We start from the raw sequence: 17,745 nt of genomic DNA, 5'->3' as shown, positions 1-17,745 counted from the left end.
ATAAAAATCGTGTTTTGTATTATAATTTTTAACTGAATATAATCCAGATGGTTAAAATAGTTGGTTCTCAATCTAGTTATATAAATGTTAGTAGTAGATGACTTCTCATACTACTCTTTTATGGACAAATTTTAATACTATTGATTTATGTATGAATGTATGTAGTTGTTGCAACATTGTATTAAAAATTGAGTAGCACTAGACGAGCAACATAATAATATGGAATTATAAACAGCTACGGAATTGTATATAATTATTACCTATTTTGATAATGTGCTATTGTATTGTAAGAGATAAATTACAAACAATTTGAATTAATGAACATTACTTATTCCATGTATGTAGTATTTTCCAGGCAATTTTTAAATAAAAAATGACATGTGTCCGTGTCCACCTGATTCGATTTTTCTCTAGACAAGTATTATTTGTATGTAAAGTGCCAAAAGCAACAACCACAGAAACCACTTTTTAGTTAATTCCAAATTCCAAAATGGGCACGACGACCTACTGTCAATATCTTGAGAAATTTTCAAAGCATCTTCTTATGATTGTCGTAAAAAGGCTGATAAATAATATCACAATACAAATAAGGTTGCTAGGAATTAGTATAAAAATTGGTTCCATGCGAAAATTCATTATACATTGTACATATATACCAAAATTATTGTTCTTTTTCACTTCCATTATATCCTATTCAAAAGGCAAAAGGAAAGTACTGAAGAAAAACCTTTCCCAAGTATACTTAAATTATAGAAAAATTTAGTCTGCAGAAAAGACAGTTGACTAAGTAGATTTGCACAATTTTTTTTTTTTAATTTTTTTTGTTTATATTTGCAGTACTGCTATTTTTTGGTAACCTCATTACCCGTGTCGTTGTGTTTAGATATGTTACAGTCCAAGTGATCATTCTGGCTCATTCATGAACATACTAGTTTGTTCATACACGAACAATTGGTTTCAGTTTATGTAACAGTCGAATAGATTCCCATATTTTAATTAGCAAAACCTTTGAGATGTCAAAATGCCAACTATTTGAAATGAAACTGCATTACAACGTTGTTATAATTCCCGTTTCCAATGATTTTTAAAATATTGCAACCCATGGTATATATATGTATGTACATAGAAGACAGGAAACAGATGATGGAACAAGAAAAATTGTGAATACTTAAGCTTATGCCTAATAATTTTGTGCATGAAAAAACTAGTATTTTTTGTACCATATACATAAATAGCCATATTGGTTCGTATATGAACAAACTAGTATCTTCATGAAAGAACGAAATATACACTTGGACTGTAACAAACATACATATTATCTTAACAAAGTTTAAGTTTAAGCTTGACATTGTCTACTTTCTTCGTTTTGTTTACCGCAGTTGACGCTTTCTTCCATTATTATATTTATTTACACCGTGACTTGGCCATTATTTCGCATTGTGCCATTTCGTCATCGTAGCAATTTCGCGCCAGCAAATAAATCAAAAGCCATTATTGAGACGAGAGAAGCATCAAAGTACTTGTTTTTCTTTACTATTAGCACTGAATTCGAATTGAAAAAATTCCAGCGTACACATTCAATAGTATAGTGACCTTCCGTTTGGTGCAAATACATAAATGTGCAAGGTGACATAAAATCGATGACAAGCACGCACATCCATGTTAACGGAAATATTGTTCCACTGAATGTCATTAAAGTCATTATTTACCACATATGAATGCGTATCGGTACAGTGCTTTCAGTAGAATCACGAATAATCAGTAGCTAACATTAATTCCAATTTATAGAAAGAGCTGAATAAAAACGTAATTTATATGCCTGCATATAATAATATAATTTACTGATAAGAATACTTCATAAAGTTGAAACTTACACTAAGAGTAAATAAAAGAGTTAGTTACACTGTTCGACAAATGACGACTTTTTTTTTGGTTCAGAGACGAGATATGATTTTTCTTATAGATCTATGCCCAGTGAACACGAATCTGATAATAAAAAATGTTGATTGGCTCGAGATTCGGAGATATATATGTTTGATAACTGGCTTATCTCGATAAATAAACGAATTTCCACAAGAATAGTCGAAATATGATTTTTCTAAGTGGAATTTCATTTAATTCTCATATAAAGACAATTTAATATATTATCCCTATTAATTCAATTAAGATTCGTGTAAATGCGAGTAAATACTAGTACGAGCTTTTCGCTCGCAATTTTACCGATTTAAAACTCAGCACACTTCCAATTAACCCTTTTAAACGAAAACAAAAAATAGTGTGTCCAGAGCACTATCCCAATAAACATGTTTCAATAGAAAATACTCAATATAAAATAATATTAACAGTGAGAAAAAATCCCAAGTGAAAATACGTACTTTTGACTTTTGATTTGAACTGAACGACTACTTAGAGAGATTTGAAAGCTGAAAAGTAATACAAATGAAAGATAAAATACCCGACTATAGATTCCAATATTCATTTTGAACAGAAAATTGACAGATTTTGAGACATCGACCGAAGAACACGAAGATATAGAAAAATCGCGCGATTAAAAAAAAAACATATATCTCCGAATCTCGAGCCAATCATCATTTTTTATTACCAGATTCGTGTTTACTGGGCATAGATCTATAAGAAAAGTTATATCTCGCCTCTGAACCATTTTTCGTGTCGAACAGTGTTATTGGAAAAGTGAGTATACTCACCGATACTCATACCGATTTGATTCAGTTCATCTTATACTCATTTGGGCAATTAAGTTTTAATTGAGAATTTGCCAATACAGTTAGACCCAGTGTACATATTTTCATGTCGAAAGAGTACTAGGTGTAGGGCCAGTTTACTCAAGCGAGTAGCATACTAATATGTGGCGGGAGTATGCAATACATGTAGACCTACATCCTACATAAGTGGAGAAAGGGCCCTAAAACTTTTATACAAAATGAGTTCAATCGGTCGAAACAGACTCAATGGACTAACTTTGTTTGGAATTACGATGCAGCTAAAAGTATCTCAAAGAATAAATTTATAATTTAACGATTGTCTCTTAAAATAAGCAATTTGAATTGGAGAAAAGGTAAAAATTCGACGAGGAAATGATATTATTGGACATTTTATGTATTATTAGTTAGAAAAGCATTTGGTTATATTTAGGAGGTTAATATTTAGGAGGATTTTTTGACATTTCTACGTAAATATGTACATACATATGTACCATGGTTTGTTCGAGATCGTATCACGACATAAGATCCAATGATATAAGATCCAACGACAAAGGTTCCACGAAAGAAGATCCACCCGATAGAATGTCCACCTGATAAGTGATCCAGACGATAAAAACCCAGATAATAAAACGTCTTGTACCTTTAACCGGTTGGACGATTTTCAAAAAAATGTGGCATGCCTTGCACATATCCATGGCAAGCACAGTCCCAAAATCAACCCCTGGAGTGTTTTCGGTAAAAATTTATCCTTGCTTGAAAGTAATCGATAACGGTGTATCCCATATTTGAAGAAATGTAGGATCACCCCCACAGCAGGAAGCCAAGCACATGACATGCCGTTCTTATCTGTGTGATTTCGCCCAAAAAGTATTAAGTTCAACCTGCACTAGTATTTAGGTATTAGTGCAGGAACGTGATTTCACACCACAGGAACATGATTTCAGTATTTTCCAGGGGGGGGGGGGGCTAGTTTGTGTTTGTATTTTATAGGACCATTTTTTTAAGAAGCTTTTGATCCACATGCTAAAACTTGTTGCAGTTTCTGCTGGCCTAAACTTTTAGTAACGAATAATCGATTTGTTTAAAATTCATAATATCAATATTTCATCAAAGCTCCTGTCTTAGCTCTTACACTCAACACCGAAACTGATATCCATTTGATCTTCATCATGTCTATCAACTATCAATAAGGAAACTCACTATCTTAAATACAATGAGGCTACATATATTTTTAATATTTTTAACCCAAAAAGTTATTGATATAAAGTTTAAATTATTGTATGTACATTGTATATGTAGAAGATGAAAATTATACGAATAGATTTATTTGTAATTATGCTCAAACTTGATAATTGTGCTAAAGTTCATAATAAATATTAGCACGTGTTAGTAAAAAATTAAATGCAAAACAAAATTGATCAAAAAAAAAAAATAATGCAAAACAAAATTTACTACAAAAAAATTCAAATACAAAACAACATTTAGTGCAAAAAAAGAACTTAAATGTATACACACTAAAATTCATTGACTTAATGGATTTTGTTTCGCCAAATACGACCGCACATTAAATCAGTTATAAAAATATCTATGAATATGATTTAATAATATTTTTTTCTCGAATATAAAAATCGTACATTATGCATAAAATAATCATAAAATTATTATGTTAATTTTTCTCTGAATAATTAGCAATAATAGCAAAAAATCCGAACGTAAGATGATTCGTCGTATGTCTAGTGATATATGTACATAATATAGCAGACAGTGTTTGCAACATATCAATTTAACGACCTTATCTATTACACTGATTTCCTATGAAGTTCTGGAAGATAATCTCCACACGAAACAAGTCCCACCTGTACTGAATTTTAATTGCCTATTAAAAACACAGGATAGAATATCCAATCAAATAATCGATTCTTCAATTTAAGCGTTCGATCTTGTACTACTCGTACACGAGTAGAATACCTTAATCGTCTCTCAACAGCGGTACTCAGACCGCTTAATGACGGTCGTAATAGCTCATCATTGAAAATGGTTCGTTTTATGAAATTTCACCCGATGCCATAAATTTTCTTGATGCCACTATACGGGAAATGCAAGTGGCGTGTACGACAAGTGAAAGGCTTCAAACGATGACAGCCATTTCGTAGAGGGGGTCTACGCATTTGCGGAAACCTGGTTCAAAACGAGTTCAAGTCAACATGCCAGATCAACTTCATCAGGCGTACATTGTTTATACTGCCAATGCTTACAAAACAAACAAATTTCAACGTGTGATGGAAAAAATGGCAGATCCATACATTAGGATATTGTAGTGGGCGTATATTTGTCTAGCTCAGTAATAAATGTCATGACCAATACTCCTGTTATATGTAAATCAATATACATACATATATAAAAAATGACTGTCTGTCTGTCTGTGTGTTTCGAATAGGCGCCTAAACCACTGAACCGATTACGATGGAACTTTCAGGATTTGTTGTATGCATATCCGGGAAGATTACTGTGAAAAAACCTCTTAATAATAAGATTCGTAATTACGATTGTACTGACGCCAAAGGAAAGCTATCCTCCCGCTTTCAACGCATCACGCCGCAAGTGTGACAATAATCGCGCCGCGCCTACCTCGCACTCGAATGTGCTCGAGAACGGAAATTGCACGCGTTATTGTGGCATTGCAACGCATGCCGGGTTCAGCTAGTACTTCGTATACTATTATTACATTCCTTGATACTAGTGTTGTACCCGATGAAATATCATCGCATGGGTTATGGGATATTAGGTTATTAAATAAAAAATTAAAATAAATTTGTCGGTCCTGTGTTCGATCCGCACGCTGTCGTATTTTTTTCAAATACCTTTTAAATATATTTAATTTGAAAAAAAATCATAAAAACTATCTACCTACCTACATATAAACAATATAAAACACCAATAGAAAAATTAATTAATTAAATAAATTTTCAATAGATGACGCTAAATGCTCAGAGACTTGTAATCCTAGAGGAAACATTGGTAGCAAACAGTATATATATAAGTTTTTTTCTTTCGTTATTACGTTCGTATTATATTCGTATGTTTTGTTGGCAGTGTTTTTACATATGTCAAATCGAAACGACTGTTATAGTATGGCGAGAGTTATCTCACACAGACACATACACAGACATATGTACAGAATAGCACTATTATATATATATGTATATATGACAAAGGTACATTATTGTATGGAACGAGACAATAATAAATTGCAATACAAATATGTAGTTTCAATTTAGTTTAGTCTTACTGATTGGACTAAAGTAATATTCTTTTTTTAAACCCAATTGTTAAATAAAGTATAGTTTTTTTTTAATTTGAGGCTTGTAAAACTTTATAGAGATCCTCAGGAGCAAAAAGACTGAAATTTATGTCATTTTACACAAACTCAATGATAAATTTTATGTTCATTTAATGCTATATGTTTTAGATCTCCTACTTTTGTCCCACTTTTTACCAATTTTGAGTCAGGTTTCTATATCTTGTGTTTGGAGATATGTATACAACAGTACATGTATATTTATAATAGACTAGCTGAACCCGGTATACGTTTTCACAGTAATCTTCCCGGACTTGCATACAACAAAACCTGAACGTTCCATCGTAATCGGTAGAGTGGTTTAGGAGCCTATACGAGACAGACAGACAAACAGACATTCAATTTTATATATAGATATATATGTATTTATATACTACTGTATCTCAAAAGATTTTGTTTAATTTGTTTAAGCAGTTCTGGATATGAAACTTTTATAGCAAATATACTGTTAATTAAACAATTATTGTACGTATGCCCGGACCCATCGTACTCATTACTTCTCACATCCTTAAATATCAGGTTCTTTTCTAGCATTAATAATGAACAAGGCCAATTTTCGGTTAATCATAATACACATTTAAACAGTCGAGAGCACTTTAAAAAAAAAAAGAAACCTTCGTTGGAATGTGTGTGTGTGTAAATAAAATTCAAGGATACTTCAAAGACGCATAATTTAAATTTAAATACACACGTATGCAAATTCACCTTATTTTGGATTACGAATTACACATATTATAAATATATTTAAATGAACAAATATTCCACATATACTTACGGATCAATTGTCCAGGAAAACATTCTCTTCAATTTTTCCTTCTTCACCTCCTCGTTAGGATCACCAGTCGGCGTTTTCGGCATCATCAACGTTTCCTCGAGTGCGACCTTCGAACAACCACTGTCACGATCACAATTGTTCACAACAATTCAAAGAAGTAAATTTCCTCAAATCGGAAATATTTATTTTATTATAGGCGATACTATACTAGAAAACGTCAACACGTCAAAATAAAATACACCCACATTTTGATTATATGTATGTTTCTGTAAATATTCCTAATGAAAATGTAACCGGAATACGAACGCACGTTGAAGCGATACTAAACGTGTGGATGAAAGTGATTCGAGCAATTGATATGCGTAACTGGAAATTCGCAATTACGCAATGGAAGGACTTTCATTTTTATCCTGACAAACTCATTATATTCACACATGGCTAAAGAAGTAATGCTACAATGAGAATCCCAGATATATTACATTTATAAGGTTATCAACTTTAAATAATATTTGTACCACTTTTCTTTATATATGTATGTACTACAGAAAAATAAGCCCCGTTGCTAATAAGAATGAAAATAAAACCAGAACAAATTATATATTGAAAAAAATCTAGGCTCTGCAAACACTGGATTAGTTTGCTACTTGAGTTCGGATTGAAGGAGATGACGCATGTTTGCTACGCCGTTAAAGCAGTTATTCATCAGAGAGCTTTCAAATGGAGGACGTATTGTGCAGAGCTCCAATGTTTGTATATACAATTTTTTATGTGATTGACCCCACAAATATCTTAAAAAATATTTTTTTTGTTATTCAATATCTGGAATTTCTTGTTTTTAAGCGTATGTATGTATATACATACGTACACACATACTCACCCACCCAAAAGAATTCTAGTTAGGATCTTTCTGCATCAATGAAGATTGCCGTTATCTGTTCTACTGCATTTATTAGAAATCATGGTGACGTATGATAGATATTTTATATTAAAATTAAGCCAAATAAAAAGATGCATTTCGTACAAGCTTCAATCTCTAACATTTCGATAGTAAAATTTGGTAAGATTAATAACTTACTTTTGTTTAGACATAATGTTTTAAATAAGTGTATTTTAATATAAGGTTGTGGCTATTAGGCAAAGATTAAATCGCAGTAAATATTTGCGCTTTAATTTTGTTTGTGTTGTAAGTAACCTTAACCTTTTGGAAAAACCAGTATATATCAGTGGTTCTTAGCATTTTTACGGCTATGTACTCTTTTTGGGTAAAATAATCCTTTTATAATAAAGTCACATAAAATGTGTCCTCAATGAAGAAAAAGTGATTTTTTTTATTTTAAATTTTTATATTTTCTGTAATCACAATTTTAACAAAACACTTATTTGAGAAATATTACTAGTATAAAACAAGATGAAATTAAATTATTTTTAAATACAATAAAAATAACAATACTGCTGTTTAGGCTAATATTTTGAAGGAAATATAAAATCTAAAGCAATTTAAATAAAAATGCATTCTGGAATCCATCCACATTGTTCATTTATATTATGGTTGTGGCTATTTGCAGGTACTATATCTGCGAATTATACGGCTATTTGCAGGTACTATACCTGCGAATTATTGGCTATTTGCAGGTACTATATCTGCGACAGGCGCATAGCCTTCTGCGCACAGAACCACTAATATATACTGGTTTTTCCAAAAGGTTAAGGTTACTTACAACACAAACAAAATTAAAACGCAAATATTTACTGCGATTTAATATTTGCCTACAAATGCACTATCCTAGAATTTTCCGGGTTTTGTGCGCACTTAGTTCACATTGGAAAGCTCTCCTGTGTATACGAAATGACGGAGAAAATGTATAAATGATTCATGCTATTCATTAAAACACAATTATAATACATCAAATGGAAACCAAGCACTTCAACAACACCTATACGAGTATATAAACTTATGTATGTGAGAAACAATCGATTTTACCCAAACGAAACACGAGACGAGCCAGTGGCTTCGAAATACAAACTAAACTGGCGTTAGACGTTTTCGTCGCAAATATTCACATTTTGAGCGGAAAGACCGGTTTTCCGAGGTTTTTTTTCTTCGGATATTCAAAGGATGATTCGCGTTATTGAAAAATAGTCGATTGATAACGAGATGAGTCAAAATTACGTGTAAATGCAGAGGCGTACGTCGTGGACGTGCGACAAAAGGCGACTGCAGAGTCGCAACTTGGGAAAGTGCTCATCTGGCTAACACCACGTGCCGATAACTATGTAATGTTACACACACGACACGCAAGAAAGTGAACCTTGCATATTGAAAACTGGTGCTGTTTTGTATAAAAACGACTTCCGGTATGTGGAAAAGTCATTGGATTCGTTTGGATCAAATTTTTCCTCGCTTCTTCAGGCCTGTATTCAATATGCGTGGGAGAAACTGTAGTTTTGGCCATTTGTGGCAACCTTGTTTGCTGAAAATGATAATGTCACTGGACTGTTATCAATATAGAAATGTTTTAGAATCCACTGACAGGAACAGATAGTCATTTCATCCAATTCTCATGGCAATGGGTTTCTAACAAAAAAACATTTCAATACATCAGTTATAATATATGTATAATACAAACACCATTTTTCAACCATGTAATTTATGCTATACTAGCTTTATTACCTGGCTTCGCTCGGTTTTTGTAATATAAACCGCTTAAACATAACTAATCAAATAGTGAACATTAAATTTATTTGAATAGTTTTATTTTATATAAATTTATTTGAATACTCTTTTGTTTTTTTTATTAAATTGACTGTCACGAACAAACAAACATATATGGGAAGTCTCTTATAAAAAATTATATGTACACCCCCGGGGTCTGCGTCCCCTAGGGCTCCGCCCTCGGCGTCTGCGCCCCCTAAGGGGCGAAGCCCTAGGGCTTCGACCTCGGCGACTTCGAATCCTTCGAAGTTTGAATCCTTTGAATCGGAAAAAAGCGAATTATTTGTTTGATGACGTCAGAACAATAAACTGTTGACGAAAAATACGTAGGTACATAAATACATAAAATATACGAACAAACTTTAGCGTTTTATATAGTAGATTGTACATATTAATAATTCCATAATAACTTTTTATTAAATAAAATTTTATATTTATAGATAAGCATATTAAGATGAAGCTATGAAGCTATATCAAAAGTTATATATGTATAATGGATTTAAAATTGCATACTATTATGACAATATAGAAAATATCAACTGAAAAGCTGATTTTTTAGAGATGATGTTCAACGGGTTTCTCATCGAATCATTACATATTTTATTGGGCAACGATTTAAATGATCAGTTATTTTCAAAAAATGGTCGGTAACTTTCACGAAAATTTTGTGACAATAGTATATGCTAATAAAAATGAACGGTCAGTAAACCGCTACTTGTTTTAATTTTTTTTTGACACGCAATAAATAGCTAAACACTCAGTGGCCTATAATATTTTAATTTTATTTTACATAGATATATAATATAACGAGAAGGCCTAATAGGTAGACCCCAATGCGCCTTCCTAGACAATTAGTTGCAGCATTTTTATTAAATAAATCGCTGTATTTCGAAAAGCTGAAGACCACAAAATTAACAATTAATTAATCCCAATAGATATCTATGGATTTAGACTTGTGGATAATTTTTTATATTCTATTTATTATGAAAATATAATAAATCATATTCTATTTATTATGAAAACAAAATTAAGGAATGGATGAGTATTTAAAAGTGTGATTGTATATGGAGTAGGGTTTTCAACAAGTCTCTTTTTTGTTTCACAAGAGAAGATGTCCTCCTTTTTGACAAAATTCTTATGTTTTCTCCCTTTTGTCAAATATACTCAAAATGTTTCTTATACCGATGGCGACTGCTGTTCTTAACGATCTCATATTTCTTTTTGTGTATACGTATGTACATATGTATTTTGAACAGATTATTTATAACGGGGGTTCCGACTCCTTTTTATTTATCTTTATAATTAATACTATTATGGTATGTGTCAACAAGTCTCCAATTTTATTGAAGTAAATTCACCAATAAATTGATTTTTTTTATTTTTTTCATAAAAACCACGCATTTAAATTACCTAATAAATAAAATCGTTGAATTGCACATATTTTAGTCTGTTGCGGCTAAAACCGACTGCTTTCTAACTCATACTTCTTTATTCTCATTTTTTTTTATTAAATTGATTTGTTTGTGTATGAAATTCATACACTTATACTATGAATGTACAATTTTTTTGTTTATACCTATTTCATCACCAATAAATTGGGTTACATGCAGATAAATGTTATAATAGAAGCGCCCTTTCGAATACATTTCTTGTAATAATGCGTATGCTAGCTGTCGCCATGACGCTTTCTTGAAAACATTCATATACGATGTTAATTGAATAATATGTTACTTAAATGATCAATTTACTTATAAAAATGTATCCCATGTTGTTTATTGTGTGTTTTTGAATGCGTCGTGCAATTTTTAACGATGCACTTGCCCAGAGACGTTTTTATCAGTCACACGTCGAGCGCCCAGCATCAAATACGACTGATGCTAAAATTATTTAGAAATGTCTGTGGACAGTCGTCACTTGACAACAATATAACGCCTAAAGCCACTTCTATTAGTCGTAGTCAAGTCATAAGATATAGTCGAAGTCAGAGTCGTTAAATTTTGAAGGGACTCCACAACCCTGGATTTTTAAATTTTTGAAAAAAATATCCTCTTTTGTTTCCTTGTCCAGTTGGCAATAATATTGTAGAGCATTAAAATAACTACACTGTAGGTTTTTGTAAAAATAGCTCAGAACAAAGAGTGCTGAAACCAAATGCATAAATCAGTTAATCAGAATCGATTTTCTTCGTTAAATAGGAAATGAATAAGAAGTAATATAAAATAAATATTTTTTATTTACAGACTTAGAGTATATAATGTCATTGTTCGGTTATATAATTTTGAGTTAATTCGTATGATTATAAATACATAACAGTCTATTATTTTTATATATATACATCTAATTTATTTCATTTCATAATATTATTATAAAAATCAATTGTAAATGCAAAACAATATAGTATTCAAGTGAAATATGGTACAACAAATTCACGCATGCATTTTTCAGTACACATTGTAAAACATGTATAACTCAAAACAACATTGACATTATAATAAAAACGAATTCGTTATACCACAATTTCTCCAAGTAAAAATCAAAATCGATATAATTAAATTAAATCATTCTATACTGTATTTGCAGCGAAATGAAAATTTAGAATATTTTAAATATATATTTCATTTAATATGTTATGAATGAATGTGAAAAATTTCCATGTTTGCAACAATTTAAAATACAACTGATTCGTAAGTATTTTGAATGATTTTATCACATTTTGAACATTTTTCAAAAATTATTAATACTATTTTATTTTTGTTCATGATCAATTATATAATAATGGAAGGAAATCGAAGATCAGATGGAGTATGTTTAAAACAAAAATTACCACATGAACATAAACATATTTGATGTTTTTTTTCTAATAAAAAAATATTATCTATAAATAAGAAAAAAGTATAATTTTATATTAAATTAATTCTAAAGACTCAAAATAGTAAATTAACTCTAAAGACTCAAAATAGTAAGTAATAATAATTATAAAAACATATATTATAGAGTGTTTATGACATACACAAAACTTAACTACATATAATATTTAAGCAATGGAAAATATTATACTCCAAAATGAAAAAATATGAAATCTACATCGTATATAATAAATCCCATTAAACATACACATATGTAATATATCTCTGAATTTATCAATAATATACATGGAGTAACTGAAGGTCGGTGCAGAAATATCCCTCACCCTTATGAATCACATTAGTCAAATTTAAGCATTAAAATTCGTGTGTAACATAAAAACAAAACCACCAGCAATACATACATATATATATAATTTAGGTATATTATTATATTCACTAATTTTTAAGTTCGTATTAAAAATAATGTATCGTTTTAACACATTTTAAATTCCACCGCATACTCCAGTGAAAGGTCACACGAATACGTATAAAATATTATAAATAAAGGAAAACGACATACCAAGTATGTACCGAATTTCAATCACCTATAAAATGAAAAACAAAATGCATGCACTATATACATGTATGATGATATTCACATGAAGAATTCTTCGGTGGAATGTGATAGTGGAAGTCACGTAGCATTACTGGGACGATCCAAAATTGAAATTTCTATCAATCTCAAGCCCCGAGTGCAAGGATCTGTGAGCCGCAGCCCTCTCGGACCGTACACCCGCTCATTCTGTGAAGCCACAAATTTCGATACTTTTCGAAGACACTGCAACATGTCATTCAATATATAAGTAACACTATTTATTATATTCATCACAATAGAAAGTCGGTCGATATGTTAAATTATATACCTTTTCGTAATGGGTTTCAGTACATATATAAATAAGATAAGCAGTCAGACAGGCCAGGCATCCTTCGCAATAGGTACTGCATGCTGCTTTTTCCGCTTCGGCAAAATAAGCGTTCAATTGATTGATGGTATATTCAAATGATTGTATCTCAATCTGAAAATATAAACATTCAAATTATTATACGGAAAAAGTATTTGTATTATGTATTAGCTAGTGTTGCGCCCGTTGATTTTAACGGGTGGGTGGCTTCGGAAAGGAATTGATACACGAATTAATATAAAATTATATGTTACTAATGACAGACCCGATGAAAATTTATTTCATCTGGTGTATTATAAGTAAAAACTGCCTATCGTGATGGCGTTAAATGCTCGTGGCACTATTTTCTAAGAGGAAATATTGATAGTGTTGGGTAGAAGATCCAAATAAAAGGCCAAAGTCGCTTCACAGCATTTATTGGGTGATTAAGGAGATCCACGCACTTCCAGTGCTCCGTCCAGAATGCCTTCATATGGCCTAAGTACCTGCTTATAAAAGGCAGGTCACTCACTGCATCTGCCTCGACGCGTTTTTTTACCTATTGTTATAGTCACGTACCAGATATGCAGTCCCACGGTCTCGCGCTGTCAGTTCTAAGACCACTAAGTCCATTCGGGGGTCTCCATTGTTAGCCGACAGCACTTAAGCCTGGAGATAATCCTCGAAAACCAATTATAACGGCAGCTCCTTTTAGCATATGCTACAATAGCAAACGATACATATACAGGTTTTTTCTTGATTCTACCACCCAAAACTTACAGTCTCTTTCTAAATTATATATTTAGACTAGCATTGTACCCGATGACATATCATTGCATGGGTGTTCACCTCTTAACCCTTTGGGTGCTGACGTCTTTTCTGTTGAAAGCCTGCCACGCTGAAAATTTCGCCAACATTTCCAACTAGAATTATTTTGTAATTCAATAGAAAGCAGGTATAAAAATTGTAGCTAATCCAAACAAACCCTAGATCACTACCCTAGATAACTGCCGCCGAGGACTCTTTATTATATATTGCAACAATGCAAAAGAAGTCTATTAATGAATGTATTTTTCCAAAACTAGTTCCATCTTCTTCTAAGTGCAAAGCCACAATCTAAAATCCTCGGCAGCTAGGGATTTCCATCGGGAAATTCTGCTATGGGTATGAATTCAGAAATTTCGGTGTAAACCAGTCTTTATAAACGTTGACAAATGAATGACACGGATTATACGACCCTTCTGTGTACATATGTAGTAACAATAGATGAAGTTTTTTTTCAATGCTAACTGGAAAGGCTTAGCGGGTAGTATTCTTGTTTACTTATACCTATCGACGTTTTTAAGGCCTATGGACTTGTTGGCAAAACGCCGATCGGCGTTATTCAGCATTCAAAGGGTTAGATATGACAACTTTTGGACCTTGATATCAGTCAGCAACTGTCTATCTACTCTCGCTCTTTGCAGCACATTTTCATTGCTGACCATGTCGGTCCATGTAATCCGTAATATTCTACGATGCATCCACATCGTGATTTGTTTTCTCCTTCTGTGGCTCGCCCAAATATTTTGGCAACGTCTCCAATATCTAGAGCGGTATATCTGCCCAACGGGATTGCTGGTGAAATTGACATGTTTAATGTAAGCTGCGCTGAACCGGTTGTGGAGCAACGCCCGTGGTCGATTTTATCAATTATAAATATCGTAGAGCACGGATGTTTTAGATATATTTATTTGTGTTATGATTGTGTCTGACCACAGTGACAGTGAAAAATAAAATTTCGAACACCTCTAGCCGGTTCACAGACTGATCTTTAGGGTCCATGATTCAACTCCTTATAAAATCACCGAATAAAAATAGCACCTAAACATTCTTTGCCAAAGTTTCAAATTGAGGTTTGATAACCTCAGAAAATATTCCTCATTTTATTGTATGCTGCACGAGCTGCTTCTATTCTGCATTTGATTTCGGTTTCCGGGTCGATGTCTTCAATTAGAACACTACCAAGGTATCAAAATGTACTGACTCTTTCTATACTAGCAGCGTTTAATGTAAGACGTGCATCTGAATGATCCCGTCGGCTAAGCACCATGGACTGACTCTGACTCTCCGGGTATTAAAAATCAACGTCATACTAACTCGGCTATATTTTTCCTACACGTCACAGACACGCTTGCAAATGGATGAAGCATTTCTATTGAAACAAACAATGCATATCACCGATCAGATCGATTTATGCGTATACATGTAGTTTAGCACGGTCGGTAATCTACTGATAGTGCGGTTGCAATTAAGCTGATTGATATTCGATGGGTCAGTTTTGAGGAGATTGGTATGATTGAGAGTGGTGTTGTGTTACCCGTCCTTCGAGCTCTTGGGGGAATCTGGTTTGGAATTTGACAGAAGTGCCGTCAGAGTAGTCGCGCTGCACGAAGACTTTGAGGCAGCCGGGATGGGTGGGGCCGAGGCCGAGCCCCGACACGGCTGTGGTGCCCCCCGGCGAGGGCGGAGCCCCTCCGCGACTCGACATCGCCCTCAGCCCTTCGACCGCTACTGCTACTGCAGGCCACCACTACACTATCCAGTGTACACTACTCGCGCACGCACACATACACACCGATACCGATGAATAGACGGATAGACGGTGCTGCCAACTGACGATGACAACTAGTGCAATGGGTGACAACTAGTGCAATAGCGTTTCGTTATAAGCACGACTTCATCGCCACACCTCTCTTGCACTCTCATTTTATTCATTACTAGTGTTGTGCCCGAAAGGAGTTGATACACGAATTGAAATAAAGTTATTTGTTTATTTTATTTTTTACATAGATGTATTAAAGTGTAGGCATATAGTACAACTGAAATGATCTCGTCAGGTCACTGCGACACATATCCAGGAAAGTCATTAACGCATGGCACACGCTCGCCTCGTCAAAAGGTCGACACGTGTTTCTATACACGTATCTGGGTATGGGGGATGAACGAATGAGACGACTGGCATGTTAATGCACGTGTTTATTATATGACAGCTGAAGACAGAGTGAGTAGTGGCTCTCCGAACCCAGCCGGGTTGGTCCCCACTCGCAGGAAGGCAACCAAACTCGACCATGTCGTATAAGCGAGCCGCCACATGGGAAACAAAGGAAGAACACACTGAACCCATAAAAACCACGAACTACGTCCAGGCGTATGAACCCATAAAACCACGCTCGCAGCATAACTAGGGCAGCGCGAGTACCAAGAACAAAATATGTGCACACGACACACTTCAACCCAAAACGTTTATAAAGCAACGCAGCAGCCTCCACCGGCAGAGTGAGCCTCTGGAGTTCAAACAGATCACTTCTCCGAAGAAACCTCTTCGTACATACAATAACCATTGTACCAAATTGAACAAAAATAAACGATCCTCTTTCAAACTCAACTGAATTTCCATAGGCCGGGAAACGGTCGAAACCTTTCACTCGACCACCTGTTCTATAAAAGGAAGGTTTAAATCAGCATGTGCATTATTTAATTTAGAATGTGCATTATTTAAATCAGCATGTGCTTTATTTAATTCAGCATGTGCATTATTTAATTCAGCATGTGCATTAATTAATTCAGCATGTGCATTATTTAATTCAGCATGTGCATTATTTAATTCAGAATGTGGATTCTTTAATTCAGCATGTGCATTATATAATTCAGCATGTGCATTATTTAATTCAGCATGTGCATTATTTAATTCAGCATGTGCTGTATTTAATTCAGCATGTGCATTATTTAATTCAGCATGTGGATTATTTAATTTAGCATGTGCATTATTTAAATCAGCATTTGCATTATTTAATTTAGCATGTGCTTTATTTAATTCAGCATGTGCATTATTTAATTCAGCATGTGCATTTTTTAATTCAGCAAGTGCATTTTTTAATTCAGCATTTGCATTATTTAATTTAGCATGTGCTTTATTTAATTCAGCATGTGCATTATTTAATTCAGCATGTGCATTATTTAATTCAGCATGTGCATTATTTAATTCAGAATGTGCATTTTTTAATTCAGCATGTGCATTTTTTAATTCAGCATATGCATTAATTAATTCAGCATGTGCATTCTTTAATTAATTCATTCATTGTTAATTTCTTGTTCTTCAGCTTCTAGAAATACAGCGATTTATGTAATAAAAAATGTTGGATTTTTTTTAAATTAATTGTCCAGGAAGGCGCATTGGGATCTTCTTGTCAAGCCTGGTATATATCTATGTAAAAAAATATATATAAATATCCCGTCGCTGACGTCACCCTTCTATAATATTCAACCAATTGAATTGTCGTCATAGAAACTTTGTTTTGTGTACGAAGTTCCCAACCAAAGATACCTACATACATATATACATATTTA

General features: G+C 33.2%; 2 protein-coding genes across 2 annotated transcripts in view; both read right to left on the bottom strand.

Annotated features, from left to right (window-relative positions):
* Positions 1–8,287, bottom strand: part of snu (ABC-type transporter snustorr) — a 71,186-nt gene extending 62,899 nt beyond the window's left edge. Inside the window, exon 1 of the mRNA XM_077430340.1 lies at positions 6,857–8,287. Coding sequence (XP_077286466.1) covers positions 6,857–6,942 — 86 coding nt within the window. The 5' untranslated portion in view covers positions 6,943–8,287. The remainder of the gene's footprint in view (positions 1–6,856) is intronic.
* Positions 8,288–11,785: 3,498 nt separating this feature from the next.
* Positions 11,786–16,775, bottom strand: LOC143911472 (golgin subfamily A member 7). Its single transcript, XM_077430346.1, has 3 exons — positions 15,716–16,775; positions 13,339–13,491; positions 11,786–13,253 (listed from the first exon to the last, which is right to left on the bottom strand). The coding sequence occupies exons 1-3, from the start codon at positions 15,884–15,886 to the stop codon at positions 13,110–13,112; spliced, it is 468 nt and encodes a 155-aa protein (XP_077286472.1). The 5' UTR covers positions 15,887–16,775; the 3' UTR covers positions 11,786–13,109.
* Positions 16,776–17,745: the final 970 nt, after the last annotated feature.

This window comes from Arctopsyche grandis, chromosome 5, assembly GCF_051622035.1.
Source record: "Arctopsyche grandis isolate Sample6627 chromosome 5, ASM5162203v2, whole genome shotgun sequence".
NCBI classification, from domain to species: domain Eukaryota; kingdom Metazoa; phylum Arthropoda; class Insecta; order Trichoptera; family Hydropsychidae; genus Arctopsyche; species Arctopsyche grandis.
This window is presented reverse-complemented; position numbering and strand designations above follow the sequence as displayed.

What these genes read in the sequence shown, in the direction of transcription:
- LOC143911472 (XM_077430346.1), bottom strand. Translation starts at nt 15,886, where the DNA reads ATGTCGAGTCGCGGAGGGGCTCCGCCCTCGCCGGGGGGCACCACAGCC. An exon ending in CCCAAGAGCTCGAAGGACGG is followed by an intron (nt 13,492 to 15,715) that starts GTAACACAACAC and finishes TTATATTTTCAG; the next exon opens with ATTGAGATACAATCATTTGA. An exon ending in CTGAAACCCATTACGAAAAG is followed by an intron (nt 13,254 to 13,338) that starts GTATATAATTTA and finishes GACATGTTGCAG; the next exon opens with TGTCTTCGAAAAGTATCGAA.